Here is a 17,294-nt window from a genome sequence, read left to right as displayed (position 1 = left end):
GTACTACTGATACTACTGGTACTACTGATACTACTGATACTACTGGTACTACAGATACTACTGGTACTACAGATACTACTGGTACTACAGATACTACAGATATTTCAGATACTACTCATACTGCAGACGCTACTAGTACAGAGACTGTACAATACTACAGATAATACTATTACTACAGATACCACTGGTACTACAGATACTACTCATACTACAGATACTACAGATACTACTGGTACTACTTATACTACTGGTACTACAGATACTACAGATACTACTGGTACTACTTATACTACAGACACTACTGGGACTACTTATACTACTGGTGCTACTTATACTACTGGTACTATTTATACTACTGGTACTACATATACTACTGGTACTACTTATACAACAGATACTACTGGTACTACAGATTTTACAGATACTACTGATACCTCTTATACTACAGATAATACTGGTACTACTGGTACTACAGGTACGACAGATACTACTGGTACTACAGATGCTACAGTTACTACTGGTACTGCTGGTACTACAGATACTACTGGTACTACATATACTACTGGAACTACATATACTACTGGTATTACAGTTACTACTGGTACTACAGTTACTACTGGTACTACAGTTACTACTGGTATTACAGTTACTACTCATACTGCAGATACTACTGGCACTACAGATACTACAGATACAACTCATACTGCAGATACTACTAGTACTACAGATACTGTAGATACTACTGGTACTACAGATACTACTGGTATTACAGTTACTACTCATACTGCAGATACTACTAGCACTACAGATACTACAGATACTACTGATACTACTGGTACTACAGATACTACAAGTACTACAGATAATACAGATACTACTGGTACTACAGATACTACTGGTACTACAGATACTACTGGTACTACAGATACTACAAGTACTACAGATACTACAGATATTTCAGATAATACTCATACTGCAGATACTACTAGTACTACAGATAATACTAGTACTACAGATACCACTGGTACTACAGATACTACTCATACTACAGATACTACAGATACTACATATACTACAGATACTACTGGTACTACTTATACTACTGGTACTACAGATACTACAGATACTACTGGTACTACTTATACTACAGATACTACTGGTACTACTTATACTACAGATACTACTGGTACTACTGGTACTACAGATTTTACAGATACTACTGGTACTACTTATACTACAAGACTCCTAGCATCAAGGTACTACTTAACATCTGCTAACCATGTGTATGTGACAAATAAAATTTGATTTGATTTACAGATACTACTGGTACTATCGATTTTATAGATATTACTGGTAAGTCAGATAATGGTGAAATGAGCTACAGGAGGACGGACACCAGTCATGGTTCACTAGCTATTTATGCTGTGTGTGTGTGTGTGTGTGTGTGTGTGTGCATTCTGTCTGTCTTTGTCTGGTTTATCATTAGACCTATACATTAAACCTGATCTAGTAAATTAGGTGTCTCATGTTTTTGTCATGGCTGGTTAATGTGCTTGAAACTCTAAACCCTACCCAGGCCACACTGGCCGATGTTCACCAGATCTCAAATACAGCGGGAAGCGAAACCAAATGGCACCCTATTCCCTACAGAGTGCACTATTTTAGACCAGAGCCCTATGGCACCCTATTCCCTACAGAGTGCACTATTTTAGACCAGAGCCCTATGGCACCCTATTCCCTACAGAGTGCACTATTTTTTGACCAGGGCCCATAGGCCAGTGGCTGTGTCAGTGACAGGGAAATGTTTCATCGTCTCTTCTCTTCTTGGTCGACTTAGCCCCTGGCTTGTTCCTCATTTTGAGGCAGAGTGTTGGGCCAGTAATCGAAAGGTTCCAAGATCGAATCACCGAGCTGACAAGGTAAAAAATCTGCCGGTCTGCCCCCTGAACAAGGCAGTTAAACCCACTGTTCCCCTGTAGGCCGTCATTGTAAATAAGAATTTGTTCTTCACTGACTTGCCTGGATAAATAAAATAAATATTATCTTAACCCCTGGCAATGGCTACATAAGAGCAGCTAAATAGCATAGTCATCATCACAATGATTCACCATTATGTATTGATATCGCTACACTTTGTACTGTGAAGTGATTATGAAGACTGATTCTGATTACATACATTATAACATTATAACATCGATAATTGACGGGGTCTAACTGGTCTCACTGACAGTGTCTGTTGCAAGGTTGAGGTCAATTTCAGGCAATACAGAAAGTCATCCCTATTACCAAATGGTCCTCATTGACAAGACATTGAAGAGAATTGTAATTTCAGTGTACTTCTTCAATTGACTGGAATTTGGAATTAACCTGAACCCTGGTCTATTGGAGTCTGTCGTGCTAAAGCGTGTGATATGGAGGTGCTCTTGAATGTGTGGACAACATGAGGACTGACTGGACAGAATAGAGCTCTGGTACCCCGACCCGAGCCCAACGATTTGCTGCTGCTACTCTCTGTTCATCATATCTGCACAGTCACTTTAACCATATCTACAGGTACATACTACCTCAATCAGCCTGACTAACCGGTGTCTGGATGTACCTCAATCAGCCTGATCAGCCTGACTAATAGCCTCACTACTGTGTCTGGTCTCTCTATGTATATAACCTCTCTACTGTATATAGCCTCTCTACTGTATATAGCCTCACTTTATATAGCCTCACTACTGTATATAGCCTCTCTACTTTTATAGCCTATATAGTCTCTACTGTACTCACTACTGTATATAACTACTGTATATAGCCTCTAGTGTTTATAGCTGTATATAGCCTCTCTACTGTATATAGCCTCACTACTGTATATAGCCGCACTACTTTATATAGCCTCTCTACTGTATATAGCCTCTCTACTTTTATAGCCTCTCTACTGTATATAGCCTCTCTACTGTATATAGCCTCACTACTGTATATAGCCTAACTACTGTATATAGCCTCTCTAGTGTTTATAGCCTCTACTGTATATAGCCTCTCTACTGTATATAACCTCTCTACTGTATATAGCCTGTCTTTTTACTGTTGTTTTATTTCTTAAATTACCTATTGTTCACCTAATACCTTTTTCGCACTATTGGTTAGAGCCTGTAAGTAAGCATTTCACTGTAAGGTCTACATCTGTTGTAGTCAGCATTTCACTGTAAGGTCTACTACACCTGTTGTAGTCAGCGCACGTGACAAATACACTTTAATTTGATTTAAACTAGGGTACGTGTAGGGCTCGGGTTATCACTAAACTGACCGCTGACATTGACCTTTTCTCGTGATCTGCTGTGCAGTACGGTCATACGTGACTAAGATCATAACATGATGTCAAAACCGTGTCAAGGAGAGGCTATTTCACAGATACTAATGATGTTCCTGGAGTGTTTGTGGGAGTTTAGAGTGATGAAAAGTAGCTAACAGCTAACAGCTAACTGCTACGCTACTACGTTACTGCTACTGCTACTACTACGCTACTGCTACTGCTACTACTACGCTACTGCTACTGCTACTGCTACTACTACGCTACTGCTACTGCTACTGCTACTACTACGCTACTGCTACTACTACTACTACTGCTACTACTACGCTACTGCTACTGCTGCTACTGCTACTACTTCTACTACTGCTACTACTACTACTACTGCTACTGCTACTACTACTACGCTACTGCTACTACTACTACTACTACTACGCTACTGCTGCTGCTGCTACTACTACTGCTACTGCTACTGCTACTACTACTGCTACTGCTACTGCTACTGCTGCTACTACTACTGCTACTGCTACTACTACTGCTACTACAACTACTACTGCTACTGCTACTGCTACTACTACTACTACTGCTACTGCTACTGCTACTACTACTGCTACTACTACGCTACTGCTACTGCTACTACTACTGCTACTACTACTGCTACTACTGCTACTACTACTGCTACTGCTACTGCTACTGCTGCTACTGCTACTGCTACTGCTACTGCTACGCTACTGCTACTGCTACTGCTATGCTACTACGCTACACTACTGCTACTCTCTGTTTATCATATATGATTTGATTTGACTTCTCTCTCTGATGTCTCATCATTGAGCAGAGCAGCTCAAGTGGAGCTGTTGCTATAGTTACTCAGACTCAGAGCTGCCATTAGCGGAGTGCATGCAGAGCGAGCTGCTGGCAGGGTGTTAGTTACAGACAGAGAGGAGCAGCTAATGGATTTACTGACGGAGGAAATTATTTTGGAATTCGGTGTTTCGGACAGGGCCGCGGTAAAAAAAATAAAAGAATTTGACAGACGCAATCGTGCCTGAATGTCACGGATCTGGGTTGGGTGGGACCTGAATGTCGTGGGCATGGGTAGAGCTCGGGATTAAAATTCATGCCCCGTGCAGGGCTGTCGTACAGAGTCAGCTCTGGGAACCATTTTGTCTGTACTGGTCAGGAACTGGAACCTTGGTGGCACAGGAAATGGTGTTTATTAAGTTTCCCCAGGGAAACCAAAGTCATTCCAGCCTGATGCTGGGATCTAATTTCACTGGGATTGATTCATCTGAGACTGCTGGGTTTGCGTCCCAAATAGCACCCTGCACTACTTTTGACCAGGGCCTACAGGGAATAGGGTCCACTACTTTTGATCAGGGCCCATAGGGAAAAGGGTGCACTACTGTTGACCAGGGCCTACAGGGAATAGGGTCCACTACTTTTGATCAGGGCCCATAGGGAATAGGGTGCACTACTGTTGACCAGGGCCTATAGGGAATAGGGTCCACTACTTTTGACCAGGACCTACAGGGAATAGGGTGCACTACTGTTGACCAGGGCCCATAGGGAAAAGGGTGCACTCCTTTTGACCAGGGCCCATAGGGGATAGGGTGCTATTTGGGACCCAGATCTGTTCTGCTCTGACTCGACCTCTCTTTTAGTAGGCTCATTAAATGGCTCACAGAGAGATAATTTGAGAAATGAAGACCTCATCCATCCTTTTAGTGGATGGTTGTTGTTGTTTTTTGTGTTAGCATTGGGGAGAGAGAGGTGGGGGAGAAAGGTGGGGGAGAGAGGTGGGGGAGAGAGGTGGGGGGGAGAGAGTGTGGGAGATGGGGAGAGAGAGGTGGGGGGTGGGGAGAGAGAGGTGGGAGGAGATGGGGGAGAGAGAGATGGGGGAGAGAGAGGTGGGGGAGATGGGGAGAGAGAGGTGGGGGAGAAAGGTGGGGGAGAGAGGTGGGGGAGAGAGAGGTGGGGGGGAGAGAGTGTGGGAGATGGGGAGAGAGAGGTAGGGGGTGGGGAGAGAGAGGTGGGAGGAGATGGGGGAGAGAGAGATGGGGGAGAGAGAGGTGGGGGAGATGGGGAGAGAGAGGTGGGGGAGATGGGGAGAGAGAGGTGGGGGGTGGGGAGAGAGAGGTGGGGGAGATGGGGGGGGGGAGAGAGAGATGGGGAGAGAGGAGGTGGGAGAGAAAGATGGGGAGAGAGAGGTGGGGAGAGAGGTGGGGGAGGTGGGGGGTGGGGAGAGAGAGGTGGGGGGGGGGGAGAGAGGTGGCGAGAGAGCGGTAGTGGAAGGTGAATGACTCAAATAATCAAAGTCATCGATGACATCACGTAAGAGGAGAATTTCAAGGAAATGATGATGGCTAAAAGAGAGAGAGAGAGAGAGAGAGAGAGAGAGATGACGACAATGGACTTGACTTAATCAATTAGAGAGAATAGAATGATTGTTCACCTTTTTAATGTATATACACCTAATAGATGACATCATGCAGACATTTTACCGTATATATATCTAATAGATTGCATCATGCAGACCTTTTACAGTAAATACATCTAATAGACAACATCATGCAGAGCTTTTACAGTAAATACATCTAATAGATGACATCATGCAGACCTTTTACTGTAAAGACATCTAATAGTTGACATCTTGCAGTCCTTTTACAGTAAATACATCTAATAGATTACATCATGCAGACCTTTTACAGTAAATACATCTAATAGATGACATCATGCAGACCTTTTACTGTAAAGACATCTAATAGTTGACATCATGCAGTCCTTTTACAGTAAAGACATCTAATAGATGACATCATGCAGACATTTTACAGTAAATACATCTAATAGATGACATCATGCAGACATTTTACTGTAAAGACATCTAATAGATGACATCATGCAGACCTTTTACTGTAAAGACATCTAATAGATGACATCATGCAGACCTTTTACAGTAAATACATCTAATAGATGATACCATGCAGACCTTTTACAGTAAATACATCTAATAGATTACATCATGCAGACCTTTTACTGTAAAGACATCTAATAGTTGACATCTTGCAGTCCTTTTACAGTAAAGACATCTAATAGATGACATCATGCAGAGCTTAGTGATGAAGAAGCGTCTCACTGCTAGGTTCTATTCTATTTGATATCCTATTGACGTCCTGCTGTGAAGACTGTTCATCACCTCATCCACACAGTCAACCCAGCTGTTTCTTTATAGCCTTTAACCTATGGAGGTCTATCTGCATGTAAGACGACACACAGGTTTACATGAAACCAAAGCCTGATGACACAACACCTGCTCCGTCAACGTCAGTGGCGGTCGGTGCCGTTTTAAGATTAGTTTTTTTTTTCACGAGCGCGGCCTTATTTCCGCTACAGCATATCAAATCAAATCAAATTTATTTATATAGCCCTTCGTACATCAGCTGATATCTCAAAGTGCTGTACAGAAACCCAGCCTAAAACCCCAAACAGCAAGCAATGCAGGTGTAGAAGCACGGTGGCTAGGAAAATCTCCCTAGAAAGGCCAAAACCTAGGAAGAAACCTAGAGAGGAACCAGGCTATGTGGGGTGGCCAGTCCTCTTCTGGCTGTGCCGGGTGGAGATTATAACAGAACATGGCCAAGATGTTCAAATGTTCATAAATGACCAGCATGGTCGAATAATAATAAGGCAGAACAGTTGAAACTGGAGCAGCAGCACGGCCAGGTGGACTGGGGACAGCAAGGAGTCATCATGTCAGGTAGTCCTGGGGCATGGTCCTAGGGCTCAGGTCCTCCGAGAGAGAGAGAGAGAGAGAGAGAGAGAGAGAGAGAGAGAGAGAGAGAGAGAAAGAGAGAATTAGAGAACGCACACTTAGATTCACACAGGACACCGAATAGGACAGGAGAGGTACTCCAGATATAACAAACTGACCCTAGCCCCCCGACACATTAACTACTGCAGCATAAATACTGGAGGCTGAGACAGGAGGGGTCAGGAGACACTGTGGCCCCATCCGAGGACACCCCCAGACAGGGCTAAACAGGAAGGATATAACCCCACCCACTTTGCCAAAGCACAGCCCCCACACCACTAGAGGGATATCTTCAACCACCAACTTACCATCCTGAGACAAGGCTGAGTATAGCCCACAAAGATCTCCGCCATGGCACAACCCAAGGGGGGGCGCCAACCCAGACAGGATGACCACATCAGTGAATCAACCCACTCAGGTGACGCACCCCTTCCAGGGACGGCATGAGAGAGCCCCAGTAAGCCAGTGACTCAGCCCCTGTAATAGGATTAAAGGCAGAGAATCCCAGTGGGAAGAGGGGAACCGGCCAGGCAGAGACAACAAGGGCGGTTCGTTGCTCCAGAGCCTTTCCGTTCACCTTCCCACTCCTGGGCCAGACTACACTCAATCATATGACCCACTGAAGAGATAAGTCTTCAGTAAGGACTTAAAGGTTGAGACCGAGTTTGCGTCTCTGACATGGGTAGGCAGACCGTTCCATAAAAATGGAGCTCTATAGGAGAAAGCCCTGCCTCCAGCTGTTTGCTTAGAAATTCTAGGGACAATTAGGAGGCCTGCGTCTTGTGACCGTAGCGTACGTGTCGGTATGTACGGCAGGACCAAATCAGAGAGATAGGTAGGAGCAAGCCTATATAATGCTTTGTAGGTTAGCAGTAAAACCTTGAAATCAGCATATTGGATGACTGTCCGTTCATATTGCATTCACCCAGTTCAATGTAACATCCGTAGGTTTAAGCTACTACATGATACTAGACTGTTCCCTGTACCCTTCATGAGGTTACTACAACCTGGTCTATGAATGAAAGTTTACAACGTAGGTGCACACAGGTCGAGAGACATTTAGAGTAATCAAGGTGACAGACAGCGACACATTCAATACTGCCTTGAACACTCTGGCCTGCATCTGTCTGATCTGGGGGTGTAATCATTAGTCCAACAGTTGCAAACGAGAGTTTCTATTGGACAAATTCAGGTATGTTTATCCCCGTTTTATTCCGTTTGCTTCCGTTTTAAGAACAGTTTTTCAACAGAATCGGTGGAATGAATACACCCCTGATCACACGCAAACACAGAATTAGCAGCCACGTACAAACAGCATGATCACTTTGCACGTTGTATAATTCCTTCTCACATCTCTCTTCTCCTCTCACCTTTTCCCTTCGCTTGTGGACTTCAGTGCACGATACAACACACGTCTGTGACAAGGTGAACCATTTTTTTTCCCCTGTGCAGTTGTAAATCAAACAAGTGCGATAGAAGTTTAAACAAATACACATGTAAAACAAATTTTAAAAAAGTTGACCTTTCAACTTATTTGATAAGAAATAGTGAATCATGCAAAGGGTGCAGTACTGTGGGCAAGGGAGCCCTCTGGGAATACAATACAATAACTCCTGGTTGTCCTTTACCGTAATCACACACACACACACACACACACACACACACACACACACACACACACACATCAACACCATCAACTCTATTGGCCTTCCTGTAAACATGCTGGTCATACTGTAGATGACTCTAAGTGATGGTTGACAATGAGGATTTAATTCACCTCTGGAATGCTTTATGGTGGAACTGAGGGCAGCTATCCTAGCAACTAGCAGACGTTTCTGTTGCTAAGTGGTGTAAGTGTCCTTATTTGATGAAAGGCTCTATGATTCAAAACAGTCTTGACGTACAGTTCATGTAGATAGTACTACTCTGTACAGGTCATGTAGATGGTACTGCTCTGTACAGGTCATGTAGATGGTACTACTCTGTACAGGTCATGTAGATGGTACTACTCTGTACAGGTCATGTAGATAGTACTACTCTGTACAGGTCATGTAGATAGTACTACTCTGTACAGGTCATGTAGATAGTACTACTCTGTACAGGTCATGTAGATAGTACTGCTCTGTACAGGTCATGTAGATGGTACTACTCTGTACAGGTCATGTAGATAGGTATGTAGATGGTACTACTCTGTACAGGTCATGTAGATGGTACTACTCTGTACAGGTCATGTAGATGGTACTACTCTGTACAGGTCATGTAGATGGTACTACTCTGTACAGGTCATGTAGATGGTACTACTCTGTACAGGTCATGTAGATGGTACTACTCTGTACAGGTCATGTAGATGGTACTACTCTGTACAGGTCATGTAGATAGTACTACTCTGTACAGGTCATGTAGATGGTACTACTCTGTACAGGTCATGTAGATGGTACTACTCTGTACAGGTCATGTAGATAGTACTACTCTGTACAGGTCATGTAGATGGTACTACATGTAGATGGTACTGTACAGGTCATGTAGATGGTACTACTCTGTACAGGTCATGTAGATGGTACTGCTCTGTACAGGTGTAGATGGTACTACTCTGTACAGGTCATGTAGATGGTACTGCTCTGTACAGGTCATGTAGATGGTACTACTCTGTACAGGTCATGTAGATGGTACTACTCTGTACAGGTCATGTAGATGGTACTACTCTGTACAGGTCATGTAGATAGTACTACTCTGTACAGGTCATGTAGATGGTACTACTCTGTACAGGTCATGTAGTGGTACATCAGCCAATAGAATGGAGGGGACGATCAGACGCCCTCCATCTTATTATCAAGTGACTGGCCAATAGAATGGAGGGAGGAGGTGGCTGTTTCTCCCTTTGTCTTAATCTCACCAGGATCCCCCCTTCTCTTGCCTCTGTTTCCTCTTGGGTAACCCCAATAATTTATCCGGAATTACGGAAAGAGCCCAGGGTAGAATGAGTCGAAGTTGGACTTTTTAAGGTAGGTAACTGCTGATCTTCAAAAGTTCTTGTCGTTTGTAATAAAATATAGGGGATACATTTAGAGAAAATGAAGTTAAAACAAACAAACAAAGAATGACAAAGTAGCAAAGTTGGATCAGAGCTCGTAAAACACGGTGGCCATCCAGTATGACGCTATCCAGCACGGTCATTGCTTTACAGTAAACCCCACCCCTCACATCTGGCTTGTTTTCAATTACCACACTAGCACTTAATAAAAGCAACGTATTGTAGCAAATTAAATCAACGTTTATTGGTCACGTCCACAGGTTACATGGACCAGCCGCTGTCCAGTTGTATACACAGGCCTGTTCTGACAGTATCCATTCATTAGCCCGGAACACCAGAAGATAACAGAAGCGAAACCCTCTGTCTGTCTTGTCTGTCTGTACTCTGTAATTGTCCAGAAGGGAACAGTCTGTCTGTAAAGTGCGCATGGAAGCAGTGACTCAGCCATTCTCCCTCCCTCCCTCCCTCCCTCCCTCCCTCCCTCCCTCCCTCCCTCCCCCTCCCTCCCTCCCTCCCTCCCTCCCTCCCTCCCTCCGGCCTTAGACACGTCACACATTGCTTGCGTCCCAAATTACATTCCCTATTCCCTATTCCCTATGCGGTGCACTACTGTAGACCGGAGATATTCACGCTGACAATCACTGACCCAGCAAGCAGATCTAGTTTCACACGGCAGGGCAGGTAGAGCGGTCCTGTCACCCTAGGCACCTTCCTCCGTGACCCTGTCTCTCTCTCTCTCTCTCTCTGTCTCTCTCTCTCTCTGTCTCTCTCTCTCTGTCTCTCTCTCTGTCTCTCTCTTTGTCTCTCTCTCTCTGTCTCTCTCTCAATTCAATTCAATTTCAATTCAAGGGCTTTATTGGCATGGGAAACGTGTTAACATTGCCAAAGCAAGTGAGGTAGATAATATCTAAAGTGAATATATAAAGTGAAATAAACAATCAAAATTAACAGTAAACATCACACATACAGAAGTTTCAAAACAATAAAGACATTACAAATGTCATATTATATATATATATATACAGTGTTTTAACAATGTACAAATGGTAAAGGACACAAGATAAAATAAATAAGCATAGATATGGGTTGTATTTACAATGGTGTGTGTTCTTCACTGGTTGCCCTTTTCTCGTGGCAACAGGTCACAAATCTTGCTGCTGTGATGGCACACTGTGGAATTTCACCCAGTAGATATGGGAGTTTTTCAAAATTGGATTTGTTTTCGAATTCTTTGTGGATCTGTGTAATCTGAGGGAAATATGTCTCTCTAATATGGTCATAAATTGGGCAGGAGGTTAGGAAGTGCAGCTCAGTTTCCACCTCATTTTGTGGGCAGTGTGCACATAGCCTGTCTTCTCTTGAGATCCATGTCTGCCTACGGCGGCCTTTCTCAATAGCAAGGCTATGCTCACTGAGTCTGTACATAGTCAAAGCTTTCCTTAATTTTGAGTCAGTCACAGTGGTCAGGTATTTTGCCACTATGTACTCTCTGTTTAGGGCCAAATAGCATTCTAGTTTGCTCTGTTTTTTTGTTAATTCTTTCCAATGTGTCAAGTAATTATCTTTTTGTTTTCTCATGATTTGGTTGGGTCTAATTGTACTGCTGCCCTGGGGCTCTGTAGGGTGTGTTTGTGTTTGTGAACAGAGCCCCAGGACCAGCTTGCTTAGGGGACTCTTCTCCAGGTTCATCTCTCTGTAGGTGATGGCTTTGTTGTGGAAGGTTTGGGAATCGCTTCCTTTTAGGTGGTTATAGAATTGAACAGCTCTTTTCTGGATTTTGATAATTAGTGGGTATCCGCCTAATTCTGCTCTGCATACATTATTTGGTGTTCTACGTTGTACACGGATGATATTTTTTGCAGAATTCGGCACGCAGAGTCTCAATTTGGTGTTTGTCCCATTTTGTGAAGTCTTGGTTGGTAAGCGGACCCCAGACCTCACAACCATAAAGGGCAATGGGCTCTATGACTGATTCAAGTATTTTTAGCCAAATCCTAATTGGTATGTTGAAATTTATGTTCCTTTTGATGGCATAGAATGACCTTCTTGCTTTGTCTCTCAGATCGTTCACAGCTTTGTGGAAGTTACCTGTGGCGCTGACGTTTTGGTCCAAGGTATATATAGTTTTTTGTGTGCTCTAGGGCAACAGTGTCTAGATGGAATTTGTATTTGTGGTCCTGGTGACTGGACCTTTTTTGGAACACCATTATTTTGGTCTTACTGAGATTTACTGTCAGGACCCAGGTCTGACAGAATCTGTGCATAAGATCTAGGTGCTGCTGTAGGCCCTCCTTGGTTGGTGACAGAAGCACCAGATCATCAGCAAACAGCAGACATTTGACTTCGGATTCTAGTAGGGTGAGGCCGGGTGCTGCAGACTTTTCTAGTGCCCGCGCCAATTCGTTAATATATATGTTGAAGAGAGTGGGGCTTAAGCTGCATCCCTGTCTAACCCCACGACCCTGTGTGAAGAAATTTGTGTTTTTTGCCAATTTTAACCGCACACTTGTTGTTTGTGTACATGGATTTTATAATGTCGTATGTTTTACCCCCAACACCACTTTCCATCAGTTTGTATAGCAGACCCTCATGCCAAATTGAGTCGAAGGCTTTTTTGAAATCAACAAAGCATGAGAAGACTTTGCCTTTGTTTTGGTTTGTTTTGTTGTCAATTAGGGTGTGCAGGGTGAATACATGGTCTGTTGTACGGTAATTTGGTAAAAAGCCAATTTGACATTTGCTCAGTACATTGTTTTCATTGAGGAAGTGTACGAGTCTGCTGTCAATGATAATGCAGAGGATTTTCCCAAGGTTACTGTTGACGCATATTCCACGGTAGTTATTGGGGTCAAATTTGTCTCCACTTTTGTGGATTGGGGCGATCAGTCCTTGGTTCCAAATATTGGGGAAGATGCCAGAGCTAAGGATGATGTTAAAGAGTTTTAGTATAGCCAATTGGAATTTGTTGTCTGTATATTTGATCGTTTCATTGAGGATACCATCAACACCACAGGCCTTTTTGGGTTGGAGGGTTTTTATTTTGTCCTGTAACTCTATCTCTCTCTCTCTCTCTCTCTCTCTCTCTCTCTCTCTCTCTCACTAATCTCTCCATCGTGTCTTTCAGCCATCCTGAACCCCAAGCAGCCTAAAGAGAATAAGAGCTTCAACTTTGATTACTCCTACTGGTCACATACCTCGGTAAGTATCTGTACCCCTGCTGATGTCATACTACACAGTAATCCTTTATTAAAAGGACTTTGATTACATTCGACATGCATATATTTGATCTGATTGTGTATTTTAATAGAAAAAAGACGGCACTTGTCTTGAAAATATTTGCTACACCAGATTAATGGCTATGTGTCGGTCGTCATTGTAAATAAGGATTTGTGCTTAAAGGTTACACGTATGGTGGGGTCAATTAAGTAATAAAAGTTATCCAATTAAGTAATAAAAGTTATCCAATTAAGTAATACAAGTTATCCAATTAAGGGCGGATATGAGTTATTGAGTAAGGGAAAAGGCAATCACATGGTTGAGGTCACTGATAAGGTTGAATAGCTGTGGATTAGTGAAGAATGGTGGCCCGAAGGTCAAGTCAGGTCACATGAAGGGAGAAGGAACAGTTTATTACCCACATCGCTTAACTTCCTGCCTAGCAACAAAGATGTCGTGTTTGGAGAAAAGGAGGAGACTCTGCCTAAAGGGGGCGTCCTGTTAGAAACATGTATTTTCAGCTGTTTAGGTGAATACTAGTTGTCCGTTAGTTTTTACTCTGTTTTGTCAGAACCATACAAATTGGGTTACAGCACCCAGAGACACAGATTACTCCTGGGCTACATTACCCAGGTACACAGATTACTCCTGGGCACCAGCACCCAGAGACACAGATTACTCCTGGGCTACATTACCCAGATACACAGATTACTCCTGGGCTACAGCCCCCAGATACACAGATTACTCCTGGGCTACATTACCCAGAGACACAGATTACTCCTGGGCTACAGCCCCCTTAGACACAGATTACTCCTGGACTACATTACCCAGATACACAGATTACTTCTGGACTACATTACCCAGATACACAGATTACTCCTGGGCTACAGCACCCAGATACACAGATTACTCCTGGGCTACAGCACCCAGAGACACAGATTACTCCTGGGCTACATTGCCCAGATATACAGATTACTCCTGGACTACATTGCCCAGATATACAGATTACTCCTGGACTACATTGCCCAGAGACACAGATTACTCCTCGACTACATTACCCAGAGACACAGATTACTCCTGGGCTACAGCACCCAGAGACACAGATTACTCCTGGGCTACAGCCCCCTTAGACACAGATTTCTCCTGGGCTACATTACCCGGATACACAGTTTACTCCTGGACTACATTACCCAGAGACACAGATTACTCCTGGGCTACATTACCCAGATACACAGATTACTCCTGGGCTACATTACCCAGATACACAGATTACTCCTGGGCTACATTACCCAGATACACAGATTACTCCTGGGCACCAGCCCCCAGAGACACAGATTACTCCTGGGCTACATTACCCAGAGACACAGATTACTCCTGGGCTACAGCACCCAGATACACAGATTACTCCTGGGCTACATTACCCAGAGACACAGATTACTCCTGGGCTACATTACCCAGAGACACAGATTACTCCTGGGCTACATTACCCAGAGACACAGATTACTCCTGGACTACATTACCCAGAGACACAGATTACTCCTGGGCTACAGCCCCCTTAGACACAGATTACTCCTGGACTACATTACCCAGATACACAGATTACTCCTGGACTACATTACCCAGATACACAGATTACTCCTGGGCTACAGCACCCAGATACACAGATTACTCCTGGGCTACAGCACCCAGAGACACAGATTACTCCTGGGCTACATTGCCCAGATATACAGATTACTCCTGGACTACATTGCCCAGAGACACAGATTACTCCTGGACTACATTACCCAGAGACACAGATTACTCCTGGGCTACAGCACCCAGAGACACAGATTACTCCTGGGCTACAGCCCCCTTAGACACAGATTTCTCCTGGGCTACATTACCCAGATACACAGTTTACTCTTGGACTACATTACCCAGAGACACAGATTACTCCTGGGCTACAGCCCCCTTTCGACACAGATTTCTCCTGGGCTACATTACCCAGATACACAGTTTACTCCTGGGCTACATTACCCAGAGACACAGATTACTCCTGGGCTACAGCACCCAGATACACAGATTACTCCTGGGCTACAGCACCCAGATACACAGATTACTCCTGGGCTACAGCACCCAGATACACAGATTACTCCTGGGCTACATTACCCAGAGACACAGATTACTCCTGGGCTACATTACCCAGATACACAGATTACTCCTGGACTACATTACCCAGATACACAGATTACTCCTGGGCTACAGCACCCAGATACACAGATTACTCCTGGGCTACAGCACCCAGAGACACAGATTACTCCTGGGCTACATTGCCCAGATATACAGATTACTCCTGGACTACATTGCCCAGAGACACAGATTACTCCTGGACTACATTACCCAGAGACACAGATTACTCCTGGGCTACAGCACCCAGAGACACAGATTACTCCTGGGCTACATTGCGCAGATATACAGATTACTCCTGGACTACATTGCCCAGAGACACAGATTACTCCTGGACTACATTACCCAGAGACACAGATTACTCCTGGGCTACAGCACCCAGAGACACTGATTACTCCTTGGCTACAGCCCCCTTAGACACAGATTTCTCCTGGGCTACATTACCCAGATACACAGTTTACTCCTGGACTACATTACCCAGAGACACAGATTACTCCTGGGCTACAGCCCCCTTAGACACAGATTTCTCCAGGGCTACATTACCCAGATACACAGCTTACTCCTGGACTACATTACCCAGAGACACAGATTACTCCTGGACTACATTACCCAGATACACCGATTACTCCTGGGCTACAGCCCCCTTAGACACGGATTACTCCTGGACTACATTACCCAGATACACAGATTACTCCTGGACTACATTACCCAGAGACACAGATTACTCCTGGGCTACATCACCCAGATACACAGATTACTCCTGGGCTACAGCCCCCTTAGACACAGATTACTCCTGGACTACATTACCCAGAGACACAGATTACTCCTGGGCTACATTATCCAGATGCACAGATTACTCCTGGGCTACAGCCCCCTTAGACACAGATTACTCCTGGACTACATTACCCAGAGACACAGATTACTCCTGGACTACATTACCCAGAGACACAGATTACTCCTGGGCTACAGCACCCAGAGACACAGATTACTCCTTGGCTACAGCCCCCTTAGACACAGATTTCTCCTGGGCTACATTGCCCAGATACACAGTTTACTCATGGACTACATTACCCAGAGACACAGATTACTCCTGGGCTACAGCCCCCTTAGACACAGATTTCTCCAGGGCTACATTACCCAGATACACAGCTTACTCCTGGACTACATTACCCAGAGACACAGATTACTCCTGGACTACATTACCCATATACACCGATTACTCCTGGGCTACAGCCCCCTTAGACACAGATTACTCCTGGACTACATTACCCAGATACACAGATTACTCCTGGGCTACATTATCCAGATGCACAGATTACTCCTGGGCTACAGCCCACTTAGACACAGATTTCTCCTGGGCTACAGCCCCCTTAGACACAGATTACTCCTGGGCACCAGCCCCCAGAGACACAGATTACTTCTGGACTACATTACCCAGAGACACAGATTACTCCTGGGCTACAGCACCCAGAGACACAGATTACTCCTGGGCTACATTGCGCAGATATACAGATTACTCCTGGACTACATTGCCCATAGACACAGATTACTCCTGGACTACATTACCCAGATACACCGATTACTCCTGGGCTACAGCCCCTTAGACACAGATTACTCCTGGACTACATTACCCAGATACACAGATTACTCCTGGGCTACATTATCCAGATGCACAGATTACTCCTGGGCTACAGCCCAATTAGACACAGATTTCTCCTGGGCTACAGCCCCCAGAGACACAGATTACTCCTGGGCACCAGCCCCAGAGACACAGATTACTT

The 17,294-nt window shown here is 44.4% G+C and overlaps 1 protein-coding gene across 12 annotated transcripts in view; it reads left to right on the top strand.

The window, feature by feature from the left end:
• Positions 1–17,294, top strand: part of LOC112247640 (kinesin-like protein KIF1A) — a 186,484-nt gene that overhangs the window by 42,883 nt on the left and 126,307 nt on the right. For all 12 annotated transcript variants that reach the window (XM_042322879.1, XM_042322874.1, XM_042322876.1 and 9 more), the window contains exon 3: positions 13,256–13,329. In XM_042322879.1, coding sequence (XP_042178813.1) covers positions 13,256–13,329 — 74 coding nt within the window. The remainder of the gene's footprint in view (positions 1–13,255; positions 13,330–17,294) is intronic.

The sequence above is a fragment of the Oncorhynchus tshawytscha genome, linkage group LG06 (genome assembly GCF_018296145.1).
Source record: "Oncorhynchus tshawytscha isolate Ot180627B linkage group LG06, Otsh_v2.0, whole genome shotgun sequence".
In the NCBI taxonomy this organism is placed as follows: Eukaryota; Metazoa; Chordata; class Actinopteri; order Salmoniformes; family Salmonidae; genus Oncorhynchus; species Oncorhynchus tshawytscha.
The sequence above is the reverse complement of the archived record's forward strand: the minus strand, read 5'-3'. Positions and strand labels throughout refer to the sequence as shown.